Source organism: Chroicocephalus ridibundus, chromosome 8 (assembly GCF_963924245.1).
Source record: "Chroicocephalus ridibundus chromosome 8, bChrRid1.1, whole genome shotgun sequence".
In the NCBI taxonomy this organism is placed as follows: domain Eukaryota; kingdom Metazoa; phylum Chordata; class Aves; order Charadriiformes; family Laridae; genus Chroicocephalus; species Chroicocephalus ridibundus.
The window spans coordinates 13,917,126-13,941,459 of record NC_086291.1 but is presented as its reverse complement, the minus strand read 5'-3'; the positions used below and the strand labels follow the sequence as shown (position 1 = coordinate 13,941,459).

The window sequence follows — 24,334 nt, the reverse complement described above, 5'->3', positions numbered from 1 at the left end:
TTTGAAATGACTGCATAAATCTAACTTGCTGCAGCTTACCTTGTCTTTATGTTAAGGCTTATACATGTTCTTTAGTTTAAAATGTGGCTATTGTTTGTAAGATTACTCCTACAGAAGCTTAAACTGAACAATGAGATGGTGTTAGCACGACGACATTGGTGTTGGTATCTAGAGGTCTTAGAGAAAAAGAGTACAGTAGCCTTAAGAAGACAATGTTTAGTGATGCAGCAATAAATTTATTGCATTGAAAGAACAGAGATTGAGAAGCAAGGCACTTTCTGAAAATGTTTTTCTTAACGTTTGCTTCCTACCAACTTTAACTATGATAGGCTCATATTTTGCCAACAACTGTTCCTGTATCATTTAAGCAATGAAAAATGGGAAGTTTTACAAGCAAATGTTGGTACTGTAGAGACTGCTACGAGCCTCACTGAGATTATTTTTTTATTTTGGACTATCAGCTGCATAGGCTGATAAGAGCATAAGTTTAAATCCAAGCCCATTTTGAAACAAAAAAACTAATGCTCTTTGAAACAAAACAACAAAATTGAGCAGTTACGTCATCTTTTATTCTTTAAAAATAGTACACTGGGGTTTTTGAAAATCATTATCAATAAGTATTTCCTTTTGCCAGTTCAATGCCTCTGGGTTAAAGTAAAACAGCTTAAATATTCAGTGTTCATGCAAAATATGCCAATAGATTTACACTACTACACAAGTTTCCAGATTGTGTATTTAGCTTTATACTATTACACAACAGATGGTCTTCAAATGTGGGAGACTATTATAATTCAGCTTTTTTGCTTAGTTGATCTTTCATACATCGATTCCTTCTTTTTAGCCTTTAATAGTAATTTTTGTATTGCGCAAGGAACCTGGACGCTCTCACAATTTGAAGGTTATTCTTATGTGATGCAGGAATGACAAATCAGTGCGTATCCTTGCTTTCTTTAGTTGGCCCCATCAGAGAAAGAGATGATGCAGTAAGAAAGTTTTGAGGGGAAGAAAGATTCCAGCTAAAGTAGAGTATTAGTAGTCATCAGCTAGAAAATAAAAGAGTTAAGAGAAACAGATAATTAGATTTTCATAATAGGAAAGATGCAAGAAGAGTGAGAATTAAGCAAATTAAAAGGCTAACTCTTACTTTCAATGGTGAGAATACAGGTGCTAGCAGATGTGCCTCTGTTGTTGACTGCTTTACACATATATTCCCCTTCATCTTCTGGGAAGGTTTCTGGCAAGTAAAGGCAGTAGGTTTCTCCTCTTTCAATATATTGATAGTCCTCAGAGTCCTGCAGCATTTCCCCCTCAAACCACCATGTAACTTCAGGTTTCGGTTCTCCAGTAATTTTAACTGTAAATCTCACTGGCTCGCCATCGACAACTGATGTGTTCTTCAGTGACTTCTTGAACCAGGGAGCTCCAGATCGAGCTTGATCCTCCTCATCGTCACAAGTAGAACCGTTAATAATGCTTCCCTCCTCCTCTTCTTCCTCTTCTCTTTTCTGTTTTAAAATAAGTTGATTTAGAACACTTAAAGCAGCAATAGCAGTATGATGGCTAGTGATGCATTTGATTACAGAAAAGTTACCATGTTTCTGAGAAGGGGGAACGCCACACCTGTCCTCACTAGGTAACAATGCACTGAATCTGCACATGGAACAGGCAGTAAAATGGATTTTAATGAGGCTGGAATCTTGGGCTAAAATATAGGCATGAATGCAGATTCCATTTTCAGACTATTCAAAGGATACAATGAACTTTCTTTGCATTGTACTCTTCAAGACATGTGAAAATACCAAAAGCAATTTTACATTATTGCAGCAATTCACAGCAGCTGTTAAAACAAGTCTAATGTTCCTTTTATGCTTCTGGCAGCGTTGCCATCAGTGGTGATCAGATGCTAGATTAAAAGACACTTAGGACTGAAGAAAAGGTACTTTGTAATTTCTACCTTCTGTAACGCTGCATCGATTTCTTTTTGTTCAAACTGCATGCGTAGTAACTTCTGTTCTTCAATTCTCCTCTGCTCCTCTTCTTCCCTGGCTCTTGCCATTTGCTCAAAACGGGCCTTCATGTTTACTTTATGAGTAAACGGAGCCTCAGATTTCTTGGCTGGTCTCACATCTACCTCATCATCCTTGGAGGGGACAAAAAAAACAAAGTAGGACTTAATTCCTTTATTATGTTTTAAGTCTATATGATAATAAAACTAGTTTTGTAGAGCGGTAGCTCTTAACAGCAAAGCCACCTAGAGTCCTGTTTTTGTCAGAGGTTTGTTTGATGTTGGGTTTAAGATCAAGTCTCATAATAGTTTATCCCAGGGACAGGGCAAAATACTTGCAAAGTTAATTTCAAAAATGCTGGGCAGAAAAATACTCCTAAAGATTTCTGTTCATATAGAAGTTGAGTACCGTCTTGTGGCAACGGTAAATCCTTAGTGACTTGACTTTTCATGCCACGATGTTACGGTGGCTTCAACACCTAACACAGGTTGACCTTAGAAACACAATTGGTGTCAGTCATTAAATTAAAAGCTCAAAAAGATAGGCTTTGAGCCGATACTGACATGACTGACTACTGTGGGAACGAACCTCAGGATGAGACTCGGACCAAGCTGCCTACAGTTAAGTTTCCTGCACTGGCACGTGATTGTGTCATGAAAGCTCACGTTGGTGTTTTGGGTCACAGAGCAGAGTGTTGACTTGGTTAGACCGATAGTTTCATTTCTTGTAAAAACAAGAAATGCGTGAAAAAATGTGACAGGTTCCGGTCTGAAGCATAGATAAGCAGGCATCCTTTTCTGCTCTACCCTAAGAAACAAGTTAAGATGATAAAAAGGCTTGATCTTCATATGGGATTGCTGTGGGGTTTTTTTTAATTCATACAGTGGAGAATGAGCTCAGGCGGAGAAGCAATGCGTGTGATGATCAATAGATGAATTCTCAAACACGAATGTTTCAAACCCTCAGGCTGGCAGGTTGCAGCTTGTTAAGATGCCGAATTGAGGACTTTAAGCAGAAAAGCAGATCTCTGCTTGACCAGATGACTGATAGTAAACTGGTGCTGTTTTCTTCAGGGATGCTGAGGTGAGATTTCCTCATGCATCCAAAGGGGGGGACCAGGAAAGAAGGGAGAAAATCATTTTGGAAACGGAGCAAACTTTGGTGAAAGCAGCAGCATTGTCCCCTCCTGGATCGTTAGTGTGCTAGTCAAGTATATTATTAACATATACAGAATGTAACTTACCTCTTGAAATTTTTCAGCTTCCCTTTCTCTTATTTCTTCATCCATTGCTCTTCGCTTAGCTCGCTCTTCTTCAATCTTCTTCTGTATTTCTTCTTGAGACAATTGTCCTATTTTTTCAAACTTGCTTTTTAAATTCTTCGCCTGAATAGAACCACTTCTTTTTAGCTTTATTAATTCTTCATATTCTTTGCTTAGCTCAAAAGTTTCAGACTCTTCTTCCAGCTGTTCAGAAATTACAGAATGCGTTAAGGTGGATAATGCCCTAATTTTTACTACCTATTCTTCCCACAGATGGGTGTCACTTAATACACTTCACCAGTTCTCTTAGTTATTTGAAATCAGCACAGAGACCCTTTCCCTCTAATTTCTTTTTTTTCCCTTGCTGTTCTCAGGATTGCTGCATTTGTATCGCATCCAAACTAGATACAGATTTTAAAACATCTTGCTTGAATGTAGCCTTTGTTCAAGGATTGCTGTCAACAAACCACCCTTCACAGGCTCAGAAAGCCGGACACCTAGCGATACAAAAAACTTAAGTTATCCGGGATCCATGATTTACCTCTCTGACTTACTTGCAAGATGATAGGAAAGAATTTTCTAAAACCTACTTTGATAGACAGAAAATTATTACTTTTTTTTTAAATTCACTAAAAAGCTTTCAGGACGTCATGCCTGGAAAAGCAATGGCAGTTCTGGATCCCGTAGTCAAACCACGTCTGAAGCTGTAATCGTTGGTGCTTTACTCCCTCCTTTTATGACCTCTGACTGACAGTAAGGATGTACACGCATTTTACTTGGGTGTCCCTGTCTCTCCCTTCTTCCCCAGGATGTAATACAAAATTTACCTGAGAAGTCTGCAAGCTAGGGCCTTTATTACTCACTCCAGCTTAACAAAAATAAGTAAGTGTAGTCCTGTAACATTCAAAAGGGAATAATAAAGAATTGCCGCCCACAACTAAATGAAATGGAAGCGTAAAGTTCATGAACGTGGTGTTTTAGGCATTTGGTATGCAAAGCAAATTTTGTGTGTGATTTTTAAAACCAACTGTGACAGTCTTCAAACCCTTGATACACTGATTAGACATAGGTTGAGGGCACTGTAATTCTTTCCTAATTAGTTAACTCAGCATTCCCTTGAGGAAAAGAAAGAATTTTGCTCTTTCCTACTTTCACTGTTGTATATTCATTTGGGAACTAGATGTTTCTGTTCTCCCAATACTGTAAATATTACAAAATCGGTTTAGTAATACCGTAGAATTTTCAGAAGTGACTGTAAAATAAAATCGTAAATTTGAAATCGTGCTTTTACTTTAAGGGCAGCAAGGGATAAAAGCATTTTCCTGATAGATTAGTGATAAAAAAATATGTATCTTATTATATATAATGTTACAGATTTCAGTAATTAACCGCAATGATCTATTATATTTTTATTCCTAGAATCACAGAGTAGAACCATAGAATACCAGGTTGGAAGGGACCTCAAGGATCATCTGGTCCAACCTTATTCAGAGCATGCTTAACATATCCTTTGAGAAACAAACCTCTCCCATTTCTTGTCTCAACTGTTGAAATTCTTGCTTCTCCATTTCCAACTTTTGCCTACGCTCTTCTTCTGTGCGCCTCTTTTCTTCTTCCATTTTTTGTCTCAGTAACTCCTCAAAATTAATTTCCAGTTTGCCAGGTACAAGAGATTCTTGAGAAAATGTTTTAAACATTTCTGGGGATTCATCATCCAGCACCTGCTGGAAATGCAGAGCATTAGTGCTACATCCTGAAGGGACCTGTGATGAGATCAGTGTTGCTCAGACATAAAGATAACTGAGTATTTTGCCACACCTGCCACAGTACAGTAAGATCCAATATGACGACATGGATATTCCTCTAATATTTGGGGGATGTTGTATTTGCTTTAGCTCTTTATTATTACAATATGAAATTTCTATAATGACTATGAAGCTGTTTATTAAAATGTGGCCTTTTTTGCAAGATAACGGAGAGGATGTCCTCTAAATGCAGCTTTGGGACCTGAAACAATTAATTCCTGTTTCCTTCACAGACCATCATTACAAAAAGTGCTTGTGTTTGAATGCCATTGCTCTTAACGACGAAATACATACATCTGTAATCTTTTTCTAAGCAAACTGAATTATATTCCTGTTCGTAAGCAAAATTAGTATTCACAGGAAGGATAACTGAATGCAGTTTTCTACAAGAAACTCTTCTTCTGCACAAATTGGTTATAGTAAGTTAGTTGCCAGTTGGTTGCCTTGCACAACCCAGCAGCAAGGCTTTCCTCCCTTCCCTGTCCTCTTCCCTGGCTTCGGAGCAGGGCTGGGCTTTGATGGTCATTCTTGAGCAGGTTGCTTATTTTGTAGACTCATTTATAAGAAGATGGTAGGGCCCAGGAAAGGCGATTTTCATTACTTCCAAAAGCAGGAAGTGTAAGAACAAGTATTTTATCAGACTGAATTTGCTGAAGCAAAGCATTGCTAAAATATGAAGCTGTGTTCTACAAAAGTGGCCAGGTAGCATGACATGAGTTATGCAGGAAGATTTTAAAATAACTTCTTGATAAAACCTATACAAACGTATGTTTGTGCATGTAACTATGTAAACAGTAACAGAGAGTGTCTCGACAGGAATGTTCTGTAGATAAATGCGTGAGATGAGGTCAGGTACCCATCTGGAACTGCGTGGTCATGTGGCTTGAGGCACTATTTCGTCAGCGCATGTTTGAAAAGCCTTTTGGCAAACATTGACGAGCCCAACGTGCCTTCAGTTGTAGGCATTCCCAACGGTAGTAACCAGTCAAATGCTAAAAAGAATTAAAGGAGCAAAACTTCCATTTGAGAAAGTATTTTGGCTAGCTTTATAAAGAAACAGAGAATAAACATATATTTTTTTTTAAAAGATTCCTTGGCACTCCCTTTTCTCTTTATTGCTACTAACTGCCATTGCAACCTAAACATTTCACAGCTCTTTGTGCCATCATAGTTCATGCTGGTGTCTTGACCGACTTTGCCCATATCCTTTTTATTTGTCACAGCTCTTCCAACAGTTTTTTTGACTCAATCCCACTTAAATACTACTATTCACTATAGATTTCCTACAGATTTTCCCTCCAAGTAAGCTTACAGTTGGACTTCAGCCCCACCATGCCTTGCATTCTTCATTCGTTTTGCATAATATGAGCATATTTGTTGAAATTGTGTTGTGGAGAAGCGGTGTCAAAAACCAAAGCTGTAAACTATTTCCTTTAATGAAAACAATGCATGGCCACATCGTTTTCAGGGGCTAACCACAGCCAAACCAGTGAAGAAATGTGAAAGTCTCTTGCTTGTGATGCATTAGTCCGTATGCTCGTCACTTTGAGAAGATACAGAGCTAAGTGAGTAGGAGAGGCATTAATTCAAAATTTACCAAGGCGTTATGTATCAACTGTAAAAAGCTGTGTGTACGCGCAAGCACCAGCAGCTGTCTGCTCGTATTTTTGAAGCAGTAAGTTATGAAAAGAGAGTAAGCCAACTTATTCCTGTTTAAAAAACACAGCAAGAAATTCGGCTGAATTGTGTGATGCGCAAAACCCTTGTGGTTAGTTCAGTAAATATTTTAGCCGTATTTTGTGAAGCGAGACCACACTGTTTTTTTCTGCAAAGTGGGAACAGAAGGTAGTGAGAAACAGTCCCGCGACAGCCATAACTGCAGCACAGTCAGCCAGTTTTCAGTGGGCAAACAGCGACTGATAGGAAGTGGAATGTTTTTTAATTCTTGCTAAGACAGGTTCTTTACACAGTCTCTAATGGAAGGAGACTGAGAGGGATGAAAGATGAATGCATCTGTCTGAAAGCGATCACCCTGATGGGGGGATGCGTGGAGGGAGAGGTGTAGCACAAGTAAATGTGAAATAGGGAGATCCTTCCAAAAGGAAGCGGCTTTTCTGTTTTCCAGCAACAATATTACTACTTCTATGCGCCTGTACTTTCGAAACTAAACTAAAATGAATAAACATGAAAAAGGTTCTAAGATAACTACTTAATTTAAATGCTTGCATACAAATTGAATGTGAGGCTTTACTACTTCTGAAAGGGACGACTAATGTGTTCTTACAACATGTAAAAGCACATCTGCGTTGCTACTACATCGTGTAGCTGTGGAAAATAGGGAAAGCACAGGCTTACTTTTCCTGTTACAAGTAATAGAGAGTGTGTTGTTCGTATTCAGGATGCTAATTAGCAAAGTTCTCAAACGTGTCTATGCTGAAAATACATTGCCAGTCAATTTTTTTAAATTACTGAATGTCTTCACTGTGTGCTGTTACAGTGCGGTCATAGACTCTCTGCTGCATCTAATGGATTAAATCCTGCTTCGTCAGTGAGGTTTTTCTTGCCTGGACACTTGAGCTCAGGTTCTTGCTATACTGAGTCAGAGAAAAGAGATTCTCAAAAAAGCAGGAAAAACCAGCAGACAGCACGCACTTTCTTTGCTTTCTGTTAGTTGTCTGCTGGCTCTTTGTAAAAATTGTAATGGCAGAAGTCCAGCAGCACTCTTTTTTTTTTTTCTTTTTGTAGTGGCTTTAGCTTCTATTTTCCCTCTTTGCAGGTATGAGAAGACGCTATTTTCCATAATTGCTTACCGGTACAATATCAAATATAAGTTTACACTGTAGTTTCTCTGGGCTGTCTTTCAGGGTAGAGGTCTTGTCTTTGGCCCAACTTTCAGGCAGAGGGAGCACTGCTAGCAATATCAGTAGTTGTAGGAAGCTTTAATTTGTCTCAAAAGCATTGCTTTGAATGATGAAGAAAACTTTGTTAGGCGTGCAGTTGGTCTTTCCCAATAAAACCACAGAGGGGAATGTAGGAAGACTCTGCCGGATGGGCAGGTTATTCCACAGTTCTGTATGGCATGCCTTGCCCTTCCTTTTGAAACAAGCAATACTTAGTTTTAGTTGGTAGTTGTGTAATTTAATACTGTATTTCCTAACAGCCACCCGTAAGTAACTGGCTTACACCCGAAATCCTGCTGAAACTTGAAGTTGTTGGAATAAGCATGAAGAATACAGTGAAAAGCTCCGTGCTTGTTATTTTATATAAATAATGCTGTTGCCACCCTCTGAAGTCAGGCATCTTTCTCTGCTTTCAGGCAGTGTCAGTATGCCAATCCTAGGACCCTGAAAATTGGTCTGCAATACAATCTTAACTCAAATTTTAGAAGTCGTTGCATGTCACAAATATCTGTATTTGTCTACGGAAGTTCTATATTACGAATTATTCTAATGGGAAATGCCACCAGTTACTTTTTCTGTTTCTCTGAACAAGCAATGCAATGCAATAAAACCATCAATTAGCTGAGTTCAGTCTTAATTTTTCCTTCCTAAGGGGCTACAGATGACTATAAAATTTGTACTTGTGGTGAGCAATGTTCTAGTGTGCCATTAATTATGCTTTAGTAATAGCTGATTGGTGGACACCCTGTAAAGGTAGGGAGATAAATTTTGAGAAGTAAAATGAATTGCTCTTCCCCCCAAAAACCCCTAACTAATCCTCCTCGGGAAAATATTTTGCTTTCCAAGTTTGTTGCATCTAGCGTAATAATACCCACTAGATACAATATCTGGTTTTGCCTAAATTATTTGAAATCCTTTGTAGGCTTGCTGTAAGGATTGTTCTGTGATGATTTTTAGTAAACGAAGTTGATTAGTTTCCCCCCCACACCCCTTCTAATAAGTAGTGAGGTGAGCTAATTAACGAAGGAGCTGAAGCAGGCATTCCTAACTGTATTTAAAGCTTCTTCCCAGAGCTGCTTTCTAGTTCATTGGAGACTTAGGTAAAAGTTACACTAAACAAAAAAGCCATACCATGTTCTTCCTTGCTTCAGCAAATGCTCTTTTCTCCTCTTCTATGCGTCGTCTTGCGTCTTCTTCTGCTTTCCTCTTTTCCTCTTCTCTCCTCTGTCTTTCCATCTCCTCAAAACTGAGTCTGAGTTTACTAGGGCGGAATTCTTTAACAGAATTTTCAGATTCTTCATCACCACCTTCATTGATCTTCAGAGAAGAGGAAGAGGAAAAATAGAACGGACTTATACAAACATAAAGATATTCTTTCTAGTAAATAAATACTCCATTAATTCCTTTCTGATCTTTTATAATTTTTTTTTCCTCCTGGAGGAAAATTGTATGAAGAGTTTGGTAAGAAACATTTTAGTCTCAATTTTAGCCAGGCGAGGGAAAAAACGAACATATTTCAGTGTCCTCTATGCAGCTTCTATAATTTTTAAAGATCCTTTGAGTGTGTAATTCAAAGAACAACGTGTTATCAGGAAAAGGCTGAACAATTAAGTACATATTTTATGGTCTCAGGGTTGGATCCTTTATTGTAAATCGCTCCCTATTCACTTTCTTTACATCACTTTCATAGACCTTTATTCCATCAAGCCTTTTTGTTTGCATATAAATTGTTTTCACCAATGCACTTATCAGTTAAAAAAATGCTGTAGAGTTTGATAGCAAAGCTAAACCTATTAACGTTTTGCTGTTACTCCAGACTGAGATGTTTGTTTCTTTTCTTTTTAGACATTTAATCATCACTGAAGAATGGGAACTGAGATACTCTGATCTCCTCACTGTTACTTGTCTCCAGTGAACACTTATCTGCTAAGGGAAGCCTGGGGTTTGCCAACTGCAATCAAGAACAAAAGAACAAACCATCTTCAGAAGATATCTCAGAGTACTTTATTTGTTTATGGAGGAAATTGGGACCTGTCAGAGTATCGGTATTCCAGATTTCTCTATACTGCAAGCAGCCCTGGGACTGGTACGTGGGGTGGCCAGTTAAGGGAATTAAAGAAATCTTTTATTTGGAATTTGTGTAGAAAAAAGAAAGAACTGAAGGAAATTAACTGCTGAACTCTTCCTTTAAGAAAACTTTTAACTTCAAATTTTGACGACCACTGACAGCAGATAGAACTGCATGCTAGAAATAAGGAATTTGTAAAGTATATTATTTGGTTAATAAACACATATACATAAGGGTGGGAAATGTGAACAAAACTTCATTTAGAATGGCTAGTGACTTCATGAAGTTCTCTCTCCTTCATTTTCTTCCTTCTTCTCCTTCACTAGTATCCCCTGCCCACCCCCAAATAACAAGAAAAAAGTGCGTTATTGACAGAATGTCAAGGTCACTGGTGCAGAAAGGTGAAGTGATTTATTGGAGGTGGAGATAAAGGAGTAAACTACAATTTGTGTATCTGCCTAAACCTAGAACCCTCTCAGTTTGGACCAGCTGGGAATGTAAGTGTTTCAGCTTTCTGGGGGTTCTGGGGTTTGTTTTTTGTTTTCTTGGAGAATATCAGTTTCCTGAATGTTTTTGAAATACAGTCAACATAGTGATCTCGAGCTGTTTGTCCAAGAATGCCCATTCATAATTATACTCTTTTTAAGTTAGGAAATTCCTAGAAATAATATTTTTGAAGATTTCACGGAAGATTAAAATCTCATTTCTCATTAATCTTCTTTGTATGTGAATTAACCAAGTCATAGTGATCATGATTGTACAAGGGAAAGATATTTAAATACAGAACTTAAAAAATGCTTTTGGAAATGGAGTACAGTGAGGAAATACAGAACTAAACTATCTGGTATATCTTATGTTAATCCTAAGTGTCTGATTCCTTTAGTGTGCTCAAAGAACAAACTATAGTGAGGTCTGTTTATAGTTGATGTAGAATAAGTCTGGCTTATGATAAAGAACACGTTTGGAGGCAGCCTTGCAAGTAACGTAAAACAGGAATTCTGAGCTACACTTCTGACAATCTGGGGCTTCATCTAGTAGTTCCTAGTATATTGTTATTTATGTCAATACATACAAGAGAGCTGACCTGTCTGTTTTCCCTTTCTTCATAAGAGGAAAGTTGTAATTGATGTATTTATCTATTGTATTTATAAATAAATATGGGAGTAAGAAATAGCATTCTGTTACTACAGAATGTTTTCATCAAAAAAAACTGGTTTCTGAAACATCTGAAGCACTATCTAAGAACAAAACAGACAGCTAATTGTCTACTTGAGAACTTACAGCTTAAGGTGCTACAAAGTAGGTATAAAGCCTGCTAAGATTGCTGGCAAATTTAAAACATGTAAATGCCCCGGTTTTACTAAAAGAATGTCTAAAGCATTATGCCAGTGTGGTTACTGAGTTAGAACTAAGGCCGAAAATTAATGGTGATGCAATTTTCAGACTCTCAACAGCTTGAAATATAGTTAAGGAATAAGAAAAAAGAATCAGATACAGGAAAGAACATAAAAGCATATCCTATGTGAAAATTCTGTAACTAGATGAACAAAACATGTCTTTACCATTCTCTGTCTAGCTTCTTCAAAGGCACGTTTTTCCTCTTCTAAACGCTGTCTCGCTTCTTCCTCTGCTTGCCGCCTTTGATTTTCCTGTCTCTGTCTTTCAAGTTCCTCAAATGTTACTTTCAGCTTACCCGGAGACAGAGACTCTTGTGTTTCATTCTCTTTATTTTCACCCTGTGTAAGAAAAATGAAATAGTTATATCTTACATAATAGCTATTCATTTCTCAGCTATTTTTAGATGAGTGGTTTACCATGACATATGAAAGGCACTTGGTTTCCTTAAGGAATTGTTTTTGTTCGTCATATTTTAGCTTCATTTCTTCATCCTGTCTCTCTCTTTGGTCTGCTCTCTCCTTTCCTGTGTTCTCAAAGTTTATTTTCATCTTCCCAGGTGTTTTGGTGGGTTTTACAGGCACTACTGTAACTAGCAGTGAATCATCCCCTTCCTGTCCAAAAAGATATTTATTATATTTTCATAAAGCGTGACTTCTAGATATCAGTTTCATTAAGAAATGAGTCTGTTTTTACCTTTGTGCGCCAAAGCTTCCAAGAGAATTACTTGCATTGAGTATTACCAACAAGAATAAACCTATCTGCCTCAGGCAGTCGCTAGTTTTCTTGTAACATCTGAAGAGCATCAAGGCTGAATTATATTTTAAACGTAACTGCTCGCAAGCTCCTTCATTTCTTTACATATTTTCATTAACTGATAGTTATAAATAGTCATGGTTTGGAGAAGAACAGGTGAAATTTTGGATGCATAGCAATTGTAGCCATGCTCTAGTTCCAGTCTTGTATTTACCCAGTCAAGGATATACTGCGGTTGGAGTAAAACTAGTAGTTCTAGAGAGCAGTATACAGTTTGTCAGTAATTTTTTTGAAGGATGTTGCTGCTTCAAAACTCTTTTCACAACTTGTCAAAATACATGTTACCCTTTTTTTTTTTTTTTTTCCACAAAATACCATGATTAACGGGGATACTGTCAAATAACTGGAAACTAATGTTTGTTTGTCTTTCCAAAACTGTAGTAGGAATGTGATTTTCTTGTGTTAGTGAAAGGCAATAGGATCTTTGGACCTAGCTTTTTGAAATTAAACATCTATTTGCAAGACTTAAAATCCAAATCCATATGGTAAATTAGTGAATTAAAGAAAAAAAAAAAGTTAACTGAGTAAGGTGTTCAAGCAATCCAAAGCCATGTGGTGAACTAGTCAATTAGAAAAAACAGTGAACTGAGTAAGGTGTTCAAACATCTGTATATTGACAGAATCCCCTTGTAATTTCAAGTTTAAGGCAAAGAGCTTTTAAGATGACAACTTTCCAAAGCAAGAGGACTTAGAGTATCATTGCCAGTGTATCTCAAATCATTCTGGCGGCTTTGAATATTTACATTTTAGATGTTTTTAAGCACAAACTATTCACAGTGCAGACTTAAATAAATTCACTTCAAGTACAGACATATGGTTTCATATACTTTAAAAAATTGTTAGCTTCTTGGTTGAAGTGGTTGTGTGCCCTTTTCCCAGCCCAAATTACAATAATAAAACAAAGTGAATAAAAATGTAGGTGAACATTTCTTTAAAAAAATCTGATTACCTCTGCTGCTGATTCAGTTCCCGTATTGTTAAAGTCATCAATCTATTAAATGAGAATTTCATATGATTACATTACTTTGGCTCTTTGCCTTAGATTTGCAAACATAGAACTGGAAATTCTTATTGTATCAGTGATATGTATGTAGCACTTAAATTCACAGAGATGGTAATGATTGAACCTTTGCTGGAATACTTCAGGTAGGTTAGCTTGTTGAGGAAGAGGGAACACGACATGAAACATCATACAGAAAGTATGCTAACGCATTCTTAACACTTCAGGGTGAACCGAGTGCTTTAGATGTCCAGTCTTCATGTAAGCATTCCAGAAATGTGTAAAAAGAAGAAAAGCTAAAGCAAATTAATTGATTGTTTCTGATTCAAGTGACATTATCTTTCCCTCAACTCCTGCAAAAAGCCTATTGCTGTATTTGCTTCCTATGGTGTCTTTGTATGTTTCTGTCAAAAACTAACATACTTTCTAAAATTCTATATGGTATGTACTTCTGCCTTTCAGAGTAGATGAAATATGTTAGGCACATTTCCAGTTAAAAGTCTGGTTTTAACAATGTTAAAAGTCTTAGTAGAAAATACTGTCCAAGTCCTTGTTGAAAACTGGCTCCTCCTATAGCATTGTTTTTCTCTTCTTACAACAAAACCAAACCAAAATTAAGGACTACTGTCTTTTGTTAAATAAAAATTGGCTTATGGTTCTACCGTGTCATTTAGATGTTCACTCTCACTGCAGTATTTGCAGCACTGAAGAAAACTTACAAATGGAATTAAACACGATACCCCAATGCAAAATTCTACAAAAGACAAAATTTGCTTTATTGGCATCACCAAAAGTTGGAGTCTGTTCACATGTATATGTAATAAAGATTCACAAAATAGCAAAGGAATAAAACATGATCTGAATCTTCGTGATTTATGATTTTTACTACGTTATTATCTTCTCTTTTTTGCCTGCTGATGGCGGTTTCTTAGTTGTTCTCGCTTGCCTTTGTTCATCTATCACTGAACTGTATGCACTAATCTCTAAGCAAAAATTGTCTAAAGTAAGGATCAGTAAAATACAAGAAACACTTTTAAATTAGTTCAGTGAATTCTATAAACTCTTGTATGCCTATGACACCAAAATTTTTGCCTGATTCGCATTCCTACCAGGGTCATGCCTACCTGGTTTCATCTATAACTCAAGTTTAGTGCTTAAAAAAATTGTTACCATAAAGAAGATGAAGATTCTCTGAACATTATTCCCCACTTCCGTCCCATCAAGCATTTTCCATGTAAATCACCACTATCATAAATCTTAAGATCAGATCTTTCTGATCAATGTAAAACTTTTCTTGTGTTGATTGTTTACAGTTATATCCTGACTATTGTGATCAGATGAACATACCTCCTGTGCTTTTTTTGCTAATTCTCTTTGGATTTTTCTTTTCTCAATCATGTCTTGTTCAATTCTGCGCTTTCTTTCTTCTTCCGTTCTTTTTCTTTCTTCTTCTTGCCTTTGCTTTTCCATTTCTGCAAACTTGCCTTTAACGGTTCCTGTGAATATGAAATACACAGTTCAGTAGTTCCTGAATTATTATCTGATACTTATCTAGTGAATTATGTGAGCTTTAAAATCAGGCCTCTCTCTTACCTATGAGCTTTGGAACATAACCTTTTTCTATTTTAGATGATTTTGCGTCATCGTCTTCATCAGATCCAAGCAGTTCCTTCATCTAGTTGATGAAACACAGAAAGTAAACTGTCTTTATACCTTAAATAAAATTCCAGTATTATTGTCGTAAAATAATGTGAAAAGATTTTCACTTATAATATTGAATATTAAAATAACACAAAATATTTGCAAAGACAATAACCTCCTGCTTTCTCCTGTTCCATTCTCTCTCTCTAACATATTGTTCTTTTCTTCTTTGCTTTTCATCTCTAGATCTCCTTTGATTTCTTTCTTCCCTTGCTTTCTGCATAGCTTCAAATTTATCCTTTACATCACCCTTGTGAAGCTTGGGCACATAGGATTTTTGGACGGGTTTAGATGAAGAAAGCAGAATCTTGGTGAAGATATAGAAGAAATGAAGATAAGAAAAAGAAAGGTGAAACAGATGGACAGAAATATTCTGATAGATTGGATTAGAAAGAATGTAAGAACGTAAAACAGAAGTGCGTTTGGGATTATGAACTTCGTGCCACTAGCCATCATCAATTAACCATCATTGCATTTGTTCATAAATAGTCATACATACTAAAATATCCAAAGCAACATTTAACATTGTATTAAGCTTAGGCCATAAGTAATTGTAATAAATAGCTACATAAATAATTATATGAACTATGTGAATATGCATTTTCAATTACTGTGGCTTTTTAAAATTAGATATGGATCTATATTGGTGCTTTCAATCGTAAGCAGTCACCTGCACCCCCAGCATTTAAAACCGATATAAAGACACAGAGATATAATACAATATCTATGTTTTCTTCTGCAGCAGTTCAACAGCCATATATGGTTTTTAAATAAATAGTATTATTTGTTCATTTAAAACTTCCAGTACATTATACACTTACTTTTTTAATAGTGAGAGAAACTCAGAAGTCCAGTGATTTTATGTTATAAAGTGTCAAAATCACTGGACTTGCAGGACTGTGATATTGACACAGCTACTGACGCTTCTTTGCCAATGCCGACTCTGCATGTGAGGAAGAGAAGTTCCCACTTTTCAGAACTACTGTGAAGTTTTCTCTCTTTTTACTGTTAACGACTGCAGGAATGCCTCCATACAGTAATGCTGAGAAAACTGGCTGAGAACATTCCGTGTTTCATATTTTCCACCTAAGGCAATAGTATTTGTTCCTGCTTTTGTTCCTGGTGCTCAGTAAGTCTACGAAGAAATCTTTGAAGTAGCCTAATATTTACATTTTAGAATTAAATGTGAATGTTGCCCTGAATTTCCCCCACATCATTTGAAGTTTCTTCGTATTTTTTTGCCTTTATTTTGCCTTCCTCCTTCAGTTTTTTTTTTAATAACAGTAAGAATGTATTTCACAGATTCCATCACATCAGATAGTTTCCTTAAGCTACTTTCAAGCGCCCTTCCATTGTCTTAAAATAACAGCAGTACCAGCAGACTTACAGTATAATTGTTTGTCTTTTACAATTGTTTGTAATTACTCTTTTTGCAAGCGTCAGTTGTAAATTACTACACTACTTTGATTACTTTAAAATTGGTACATACCTCAGTTTTCTGTGCAATGTCATTCATGGCTACTGCGCTGTGCTCTGCACCTGCTACGTTTAAGATTGCTTTCAGTTTCTACCTGAAAGAAACAGTTGTAGTTATATTCCTTTTTTTTCCTTTTAAATGATGCTTTAACCATCTCCCTGTAAATAACATTGCATAGGCTGAAATCGATGTATCACAATTTCATTTGGTCCTCTGAGGCCTTTGAGGACATGAATAGGTTCTAAGTATGCAACAGTGATTAAAAGAACAAGCTTATGATTCACTATTCATGCTCATAACCCCTCTATATAGTCCTAGATATTGGGTTTTAATTTCCATTTAAGAAAAAAAAAGAAAAATAACTTGGAGCCAAGCTCTGGCTGCCCTGTTTGGTGTGTTACGAAACTGGTTTCCTCCCTGCTCGTGCTAGCAGAAAGGAATGTGCTCTGCACCTCCGCCGCTCCGCTTCAGCCTCGCGTACGAGCCAGCGAGCTCAGGTTGCACCGAGTTTGTGGAGTGCTCAGGCCAAAACCCCGCGGCCTGCTGGAGATGCTGCTTTGCCTTTATACGGCTGAGAGGAGGAAAGATGGCCCGGTGGCCAGGGGGAACCAACCTGCGTTTCAGAGATGCAGCTGGATGGATCTCCTGCCTGGGTGTACGCTCTTGCTTGAGTCGCAGCCTGGCTGGCAACTCCCTCAGCGCTTCCCCCAACATGGAAATACAAAATAACGCTTTTCTTTCTCCTGGGGCTACTCTAGGGGAAGCTAGTGCTAAAAACTACAAAATGAGTTAGGTAAACCGCATACATACCTTGGAGAAAGCGTTTGTATCATTTAATTGTGTGCTGGAAATTGCACTGCATTTTTTAAAAGAAAAGCATTACAAATTTTAAATTACTCTGTGTATTAGAAACCTAACAGAAAGGCACTTCAAGTTCAGGGCAAGCCTTTTCCTCTTTTTTCCCCCCTCTTTTTTTTTTTTTTAAATCATCAGGTGTATCGGAGCTCGTGGGAGGAAGGAAATCCTGACATGACTGTGGTGCTATTGCCTTCTGCACCGTGCTGATGCCCTGAGTCCCAGCCAAGCCTAAAAACTCAGTGTGTCCAACATGGTGCAAACAAACGGACTCAAAGGCGCAAAGTAAAAAGGGTAGAAAAGGAGCTTACTGCTGGAAGGGACTTCTCACGGGTGGTTTAGAGGAACTGTAGTCAGGGTTTTTCATGATACAGAAAGTTCTTAGTAGTTCTGAGCCTGTAAGTTCTCTATTTCTTAATTACAAACAGATTATAAACATGGGAAATTTTATGTGATGTTAAAAATAATGAACATTAAGAGTTGTTGCCATATAAGCTCTTCGAAAATACACCGTCATCAGTGCTCATTGGTGCTGCTGTAGCTATACACATCAGATGAGATTCTTAGACATCCTGGGATGTTTTTCCAAATGAAAATAGTCACAATATATGAAACAAGCATTTAGCTACCAATCCCTGCCCTGATTTACAAATTCCAAACTCTTAAAATTCAGCTGCAACAGAGGTGTCCAGGAGAACACTTGGGAGTTCCTTTTCAACAAATGAGTATAGAAAGTCATTCCCCCCCAAGTCAGAGCTGACAAATACCTCATTTGTAGACTGACGCTGTTCAGTTTGCCACTTGTGAGCGCATGAACATAAAAGTACTAAGTGTTAATTTCCATTTAGACTGTTTCAGATCAGCAATGGCATGTGAAAGTTCTGTTGTGTCTAGAAAGGCAGATATCTCAACTAGCATTCTTGTGGTCTGAAGGTCCCCATGTACTTTAATATCCATTTGCATATTGTGCAGTTGGGTTTGCACGTCTTTGTAGGCTTTAGCCTACTTCATGCGTGTAAGTAAAATCCCCATTGTGATCAGCGTAACAAAACTAGTTAAAATCCTTTGACTTCCTCATTTTTTAAGCAGGTCTTAGAGAAGTTCTCCTCTGTTCTCTTTTTGTTTCTCTGCTTTTTAGATTTCTTCTTCCCTACTTGTGGCTGATAGCCTTTAGCCTTGTACTTGAAATACAGAGCTGAATAAAAGGCTTACTGCACGAACCCATCAGAAAACAAAGGAACGTCATGCGTTGGTACAATTCATGCACCGAAGTAGCCTGGGACATAGAGACCTTCCAGCCTTCACACGGGGCTGGAGCAGTAAGTCCCAAAGATAATCTTTCACAAGGAATTCCATTTCACCTAAACACCTCAAACGAAGGTTACTGCTAACCTTCACTGCAGCAACATACCCTCTCTATATGGCTTCATCTTAATGTCGTTTGAAAACTGACTATTCCAGAGTCTGATTTGCTTATCATGTGCAATCAATTGTAGGAAGAAGATTAGGTTTACGAGTCCGAGAACGCAATTTAGCTCTTGAGCTAAACCTTTGTCTTGACCCTGATAGCTCCAATTACCTGAACCCCTTGACAGTGCCACTAAGACTGCTGACAGCAGAGAGACCTACCCTCAAATAACAAATCTGAAATTTTCTTTAAAAGTGCAACTGTTGGAAGAAATGTCCTTTGCAATTTCCTGCTGTCTGAATGTCCAAAAATGTGCCAGTCCAACAGGTTGTGGGCCCTCAAGATGGCAGGTACATTACTGCCATTTGGATTACTGCCATATCTCCTATTACTTTAGGCTACTTTCCAGTTCCTTGGCATGACTAACTCCTAATATGCTTGAAGGCTAGCCAGCTGGCTCTAAGACATTTTGCATCTGCAAGTCATCCTGCCTCCACCGTCGATGCTAAAAGATATGGCTATAAAGCAGCAGGGCATTACTAAACACGATATCACCCATGTTTGCACTTTCTTCCCTCCCTGGGGCAGTTAAACCTTGAGCAGGGACAGCAGCGGGACCCTCCCTCAAGGACCCCTCAAGCCAGATGAGTAATTTCCAGTAAGGACAATTTAGTACCTTTCAGAAAAAAAAAGAAGCACTCCTTGAGTTTTGGCTTGTGTCTGTGAAGCTGTGGCCACTGCTTCAGGAACAACAGCAGGGGATTGAAGCTCCTTTGTATCTGCCTTATCATTAGGAGAGGATCCACACATTCGATGCGTTGTCGCTGAGAAAACCAAACTGGCTAAATCAAGAAGTCCTGACACCTACAAATCGTGGAAGAACAGTGACTCCATCATCTGCCGGTAGCTTTGCACAAAGGAGGTGGTAATAAATTTTCCAACCCAAGGAACTTTTACATGTTTTACTTTCTAACAAAAGCTGCTTTTAAATAAGATATCTTCCTACCCTTTTCAGAGGAACTAATTATATATTTAAGTTGTACATACATCCTTCTTTTGTAACAAGAATTTTCCCACAGAGTTCATCTAATACAAGTAATGCTTGTTTTTTAGGGCAACAAAGGTCTACTTGTACATGTACTTATTTCAGAAGAGATCTGTCCTGTTATGAAGTTGTCCAATCCTTTATTTCCCGAGATCAACATATCTCAGGAGAAGCTGTAAGAGCTCCCCACTGAAGCTTCCCACTCAGAAAAAAATCGAAAAAATCATTATAATGTCAACCATAACCATGATGAAAGATGAACTCAGCTCGTTACTAGGCTTTCTTTGCCTATCCAGTCTCATCACTCTAGCATTCACCTGACACCAATTCTTTTTTTTTCCCCTGCACATTTTACCTTTCCTATGATTAAACGAAATATCTCTGGTGTTACAACGTTTATACTGAAAGTACTAGACTGCAGTTCCCCTTTCAGAGGAGGTCTACACCGAGACTTTTCCTAGAAGAGAAACTTAACGTCCATCCTTTGATCAATGGTCCTACCTCTGGAATTGAACGGAAGAGAAAATGCCGTTACTAGAATGGCTTGACTGGCTGTAATGCAGAGAGTGATCTCTAAGAAGTTTCAAGGGAAATTTTAATACAAAACCAGTAATGTGTAGGAAACTAGGCAACAGATTGCAAATACTCTGAAAAAAAACCCGCACCAAACAATAAAAAAACTGCTGTTCTCAAGCATCCTATGTGTTTGCTGTAAATGGGCAAGCTAACACCTCCAGTGTCTCTTGAGTTGTTGTGGTCATAGCACTTTTTCAACTTTTCACACAGAATCCCTAAAACCTTTCTTTAGGCAAAATAATCAAAGTGAACAAAGAAAACCATTAAGGGCACACAGAAGGTTTGATGGCTCACAAGCCCCAAAATCCATCTCCTTAGATTTAATTAATTTCCATTTCTGAAAGGAGGTCAGAGTCCTCAATTGATCGAAAAATATTGTGCAGCTTTAACCAAATAAAAAACCCTGCCACTAAATAACAAAATCCCCCTTCATTAGAAAACACAGATCTTGATCGTCAGCGGAGTGATTACCATCCTCACACGAGGCACAGAAAAACACCAGCATTTTCCTGACCTGAACACTACTCTCTACAATAGGGGTACGAAGCCAGGGCTTTAAACAAAGTCTAGTTCCTCTGTGATTTCTCCTTTCGGGAGGCCCCTGCTGTCCTACGGCTACTGTGAGTTATAAATAAGCCCTTCATGGCACGGGCTAAGTTACGTTTACCATCTGTCTCCTCTTTGTGATCTACTTGCAGGGAAGACTCCATTATATAAGAAAACCATATTGTGAGAGTTGGAAACTCACCACTTGCAGCCAAAGCGCTTAGGAGAGGAAAACACAGTCCACAGCGTTAAAATATTTAACGAAATATTAAATAGAACTGGAAAGAGGAGGGGAAAGAGAGCAATGGCCATCATTTATGTCCTTACTGTAACTCATCTGGAATGACACTACCAGTTGTTGTACTAAATTACAGATACTAAAGTAGATACTAAAATTACCGTGCATAGAGGAAGATCCTGGACTGGCATAAATCGTCGGCTCCAGGGAAGCCAATGAGTTAATGACAATTAACACCAGCTGTCTAAACTTCACATTTTGTAAAATACAAAATACAAAGCTACTTCCACTTGCTTGTGTCTCCTTCATTCAGTCTTTAAATTAAATGCTTACCAACAATTGATGCAGATAATTCAATTTCATACACAATCTTTCCTCAATCTTTGAATTTATTGCACTTCAACACTTATTAAGTCTTATATGATAGTAGAATAGTCCTTGCAGATATGGTGTTATTTATAAAACATTTATTATAAAGGATTTTGTCTATGTCTGTTTATTTAACTATAAATACTCTCAATGTGACAGTGCCATGTAGTCCAACTGCTGTGTTAAAAAATAAAATCACCCTTCTCTGTAGAAAAGGTCTGTCTGTTAATTCCTTACTCTCTTCACAGACTGTTACAGGGTACATAGGTTCCAGAGCAAACATAGTAGGGGCTGAGAGTTTGGTCTGTTGTGCGGGGGAAGCCCTGCTGAGATCGTCTGGCCCATGATTTCACGTCCCAAGATATCTGCTGATCCTAATCGTGGGTGTCAGCGAACTGTGAACTGAGATCCCCAAGAGAAAAACCAGCATGTTTTGCCCCATGCCATAGTTCTTCCACCCCCTCTTGTGTCACAGCAGCTGAAAAGAAACAGTATGATTTGAGCTCAACTTTTCTTGACTCCACTGACAGGACCTCAGACATCGGGGTACTGGAATGTGGGATAAAACACGACATGAAGCACCACTGAAATTTGCTTCTTCCCTTCTCCAGTGACAGGACACAGCCTATCTGCCTCTTCTCTGGACTCCTCGTGGTCAGCTCAGACTGAACACAGCGGTGGCCACTGTGCCTGTGCCATGCCTCTGCCGCAGAGGAGAGGTCTCCTGGCTTCCTGGAGACTGGCTGCTGCTTCCACTTGACCAACTCTACTCTGATGCCCATGAAAACCAGGTCGTGTGCAACACCTTCATCTGAGCGGACATGGCCACCTTCGGTGCACAGCAAAGGGTCCCTCATATTGCTTCCTGAACTGCTCTTGCACCACCGCCAACCTTCCCCTCCGTTTCCCCACAGCCAGCTTCCAGAGGGCTCGGCCATGGCGCCGTTCCTTGTTAAAGGAGTTTCGAAGCTGAATATCCAAGTATGGTAAATGACAGATTGTCCGACTTCTTTCACGGAGGAAACTACTCATTTAAAATATTCCAAATGCAGTTAGAGAATTCCTTAGGCACGTCTTAAACCGTCAACCCAGTTCTTGTATTTCACCAGAATGCGCTTTCTACGTATACTAAACATACTGCCGTACCTCTGTATGTTCCTTAATACACTTGTCCCTCTTATAAGACTAATTATTATTTTACAATTTAATTTAATTGGACATTTTCCTAAGAGATCTAGGGTCTCTTAATACTCGAGATCGAAGGTTGAGAGTACTGTTTTCTAGAATCCAGCTACTTGCTGATTACTTTCCGAAATACTGATGCGTTTTCACTTAACGTGCCTTTTTTCGCAGACGTTTATTGCGCTAGCAGAAGCTCTTATTTACCTAAAGCAAAGTCGACGGCAGCTCGTTCGTAAGCTGTCACGGGAGCCCAGTACGTCCTTCCAGGCGCGGGTGCCTCACGCCCGCGGGTGAAGCGGATCCTCGGGGCGCTGCCAGCCCGCTGCCGAGCGCACCGGCGGCGCGGGGCTGCCCTTCACGCAGGCACCCGCCGCCTACGAACGCAGGGGATTTTCCACTAACTTTTCCCGGAGGCACACCACCGCCCGGCGCAGACCCACACGGCAGCCCGCCCCGCGCCTCCCCGCAGAGCGCCCGGAGCCGCCCCGCTGCCGCCCGGCTCCGCGGCGAGTGGAGGCGCGAAGGCGGGCGGGATCCCCCGCCGGGCACAACCCCGACCTGCCACAATTTCATTTAAAACCCGTCGCCCCGGTGGCGGGGGCAGCGCCGTGCCCCTGCCCGGCCGCCGAGCCGCGGCCCGTGAGGGGACCCCGCCCCGGGGGAGCCCGCAGCGCTCGCCGCGTCCCGTTATCCCTTCCCTGCCCGCCCCCGCCGGCTGCCACCGCAACCCAGGGGGCCTCGGCGCCGGCCCTCGCCCACCGCGCCCGCCCGCCCGACCTCCGGGCAGCCGCTGGGCCCGGCCGCCCGCGGGGGCTGTGAGGGGGCGTCGGGCGGAACGGGCTCCCCGGCGGCGGGGCCCTGAGGCGGCGGGTCCGGCCGAGGGGCTGCGGGGGTCAGCGGGGCCGGGCGGCCGCGGGGGAGCGCCGGGCCGAGCGGGGCGGGGGAGGCAGCCCGAGCCCTCTTCTCCCACCCGCGGCCGGCGGAGCCGCTCTTACCTGCGAGCGCTGCCCCGCCGCTGCGGCTCGGCGCGGTCCCGGCTGGCGGCTGCCGAGCGCCCCTTGGCTGCGGCCGCCGCTCCGGCGCTGCAACTTTCCATAAAAGTCGCGACGCGCCGCCGGCGCCCGCATTCCAGGCGAGCCCGGGGCCGCGGCAGCTGTCCCGGCCCGGCCCGGCCCGCCTCGGCCCCGGCCCTGCGGCGCGGCTCGGCACGCCGTGCCCGGCCCCTCGTCGCGGCGGGGGGCGCAGCCCGGCTCCTTCCCCCCCCTCCCGCCCCCCCGGGCGCGGACAGCCGCCCGGCCAACGGGGCTTATTTTGGGCTGGAAGCACCGCGGAGCTATAAATAACCGGGGGAGGGAGGCCGCCCCGCGGCTGCGGCTGAGAGGGCCCCGCGGGCGGAGGGGACGGGGACCCGCCGCCCGCCCGCTGCCGGCCGGCCCGCGGCTGAGGCGGCGGCACCCCCCGGCTTCGCCAGGCCGCGGGGGCGGCTGCCCCAGGTGATGGCAGCGTTCTGTCACCCCAGCAGCTCCTGGTCACCACGTACTTACAGCCACCGCAGCCTCTCAGCGGGACGCGCCGGGCTGGCAGCGAGCGCTCCACCGCCGCTGGTGCCTGCCCGGCCGGGGGGAGGCTTTATACCCGCCGTGGTCAGGCCCCGGGTCGTTTTATGGCAGACGGAGAGCAATCAAC

General features: G+C 40.6%; 2 protein-coding genes across 23 annotated transcripts in view; one reads left to right on the top strand and one right to left on the bottom strand.

Annotated features, from left to right (window-relative positions):
• The window catches only part of FUBP1 (far upstream element binding protein 1), a 44,471-nt gene extending 25,085 nt beyond the window's left edge, over window positions 1-19,386 (top strand). Inside the window, exons 21-22 of one of the 2 annotated variants that reach the window (XR_010072229.1) lie at window positions 9,818-10,058; window positions 18,423-19,386. The gene's annotated coding sequence lies outside the window, so the exon portion shown is untranslated. Of the gene's footprint in view, window positions 1-9,817; window positions 10,059-10,366; window positions 11,120-18,422 lie in introns of those variants that run through there. The other variant, XR_010072227.1, reaches the window with a different exon arrangement.
• On the bottom strand, window positions 548-24,318 carry NEXN (nexilin F-actin binding protein). 21 transcript variants are annotated; one of them, XM_063343684.1, is made up of 14 exons: window positions 24,193-24,318; window positions 16,442-16,523; window positions 15,068-15,259; window positions 14,845-14,926; window positions 14,599-14,747; window positions 13,201-13,242; window positions 11,855-12,049; window positions 11,603-11,776; window positions 9,104-9,289; window positions 4,791-4,991; window positions 3,250-3,471; window positions 1,955-2,140; window positions 1,145-1,505; window positions 548-1,043 (listed from the first exon to the last, which is right to left on the bottom strand). In XM_063343684.1, exons 2-14 carry the CDS (start codon window positions 16,466-16,468, stop codon window positions 1,030-1,032), a joined length of 2,031 nt encoding a protein of 676 aa, XP_063199754.1. In that variant the 5' UTR covers window positions 16,469-16,523; window positions 24,193-24,318; the 3' UTR covers window positions 548-1,029. The 21 variants fall into 21 exon arrangements, with proteins under 21 accessions (XP_063199754.1, XP_063199757.1, XP_063199760.1 ...); XM_063343687.1 differs by having other exon boundaries at window positions 16,442-16,519; window positions 24,193-24,252; XM_063343690.1 differs by having other exon boundaries at window positions 24,189-24,203.
• Window positions 24,319-24,334: the final 16 nt, after the last annotated feature.

Excerpts from the sequence above, each read along its gene's own strand:
- NEXN (XM_063343679.1), bottom strand. The coding sequence starts at position 23,775 with ATGCGGGCGCCGGCGGCGCGTCGCGACTTTTATGGAAAGTTGCAGCGC. Across the intron at positions 14,748-14,844 it reads TTATGTTCCAAAGCTCATAG|GAACCGTTAAAGGCAAGTTT; the intron begins GTAAGAGAGAGG and ends TCATATTCACAG. Across the intron at positions 3,472-4,790 it reads TGAGACAAGAAATGGGAGAG|CTGGAAGAAGAGTCTGAAAC; the intron begins GTTTGTTTCTCA and ends ATTTCTGAACAG.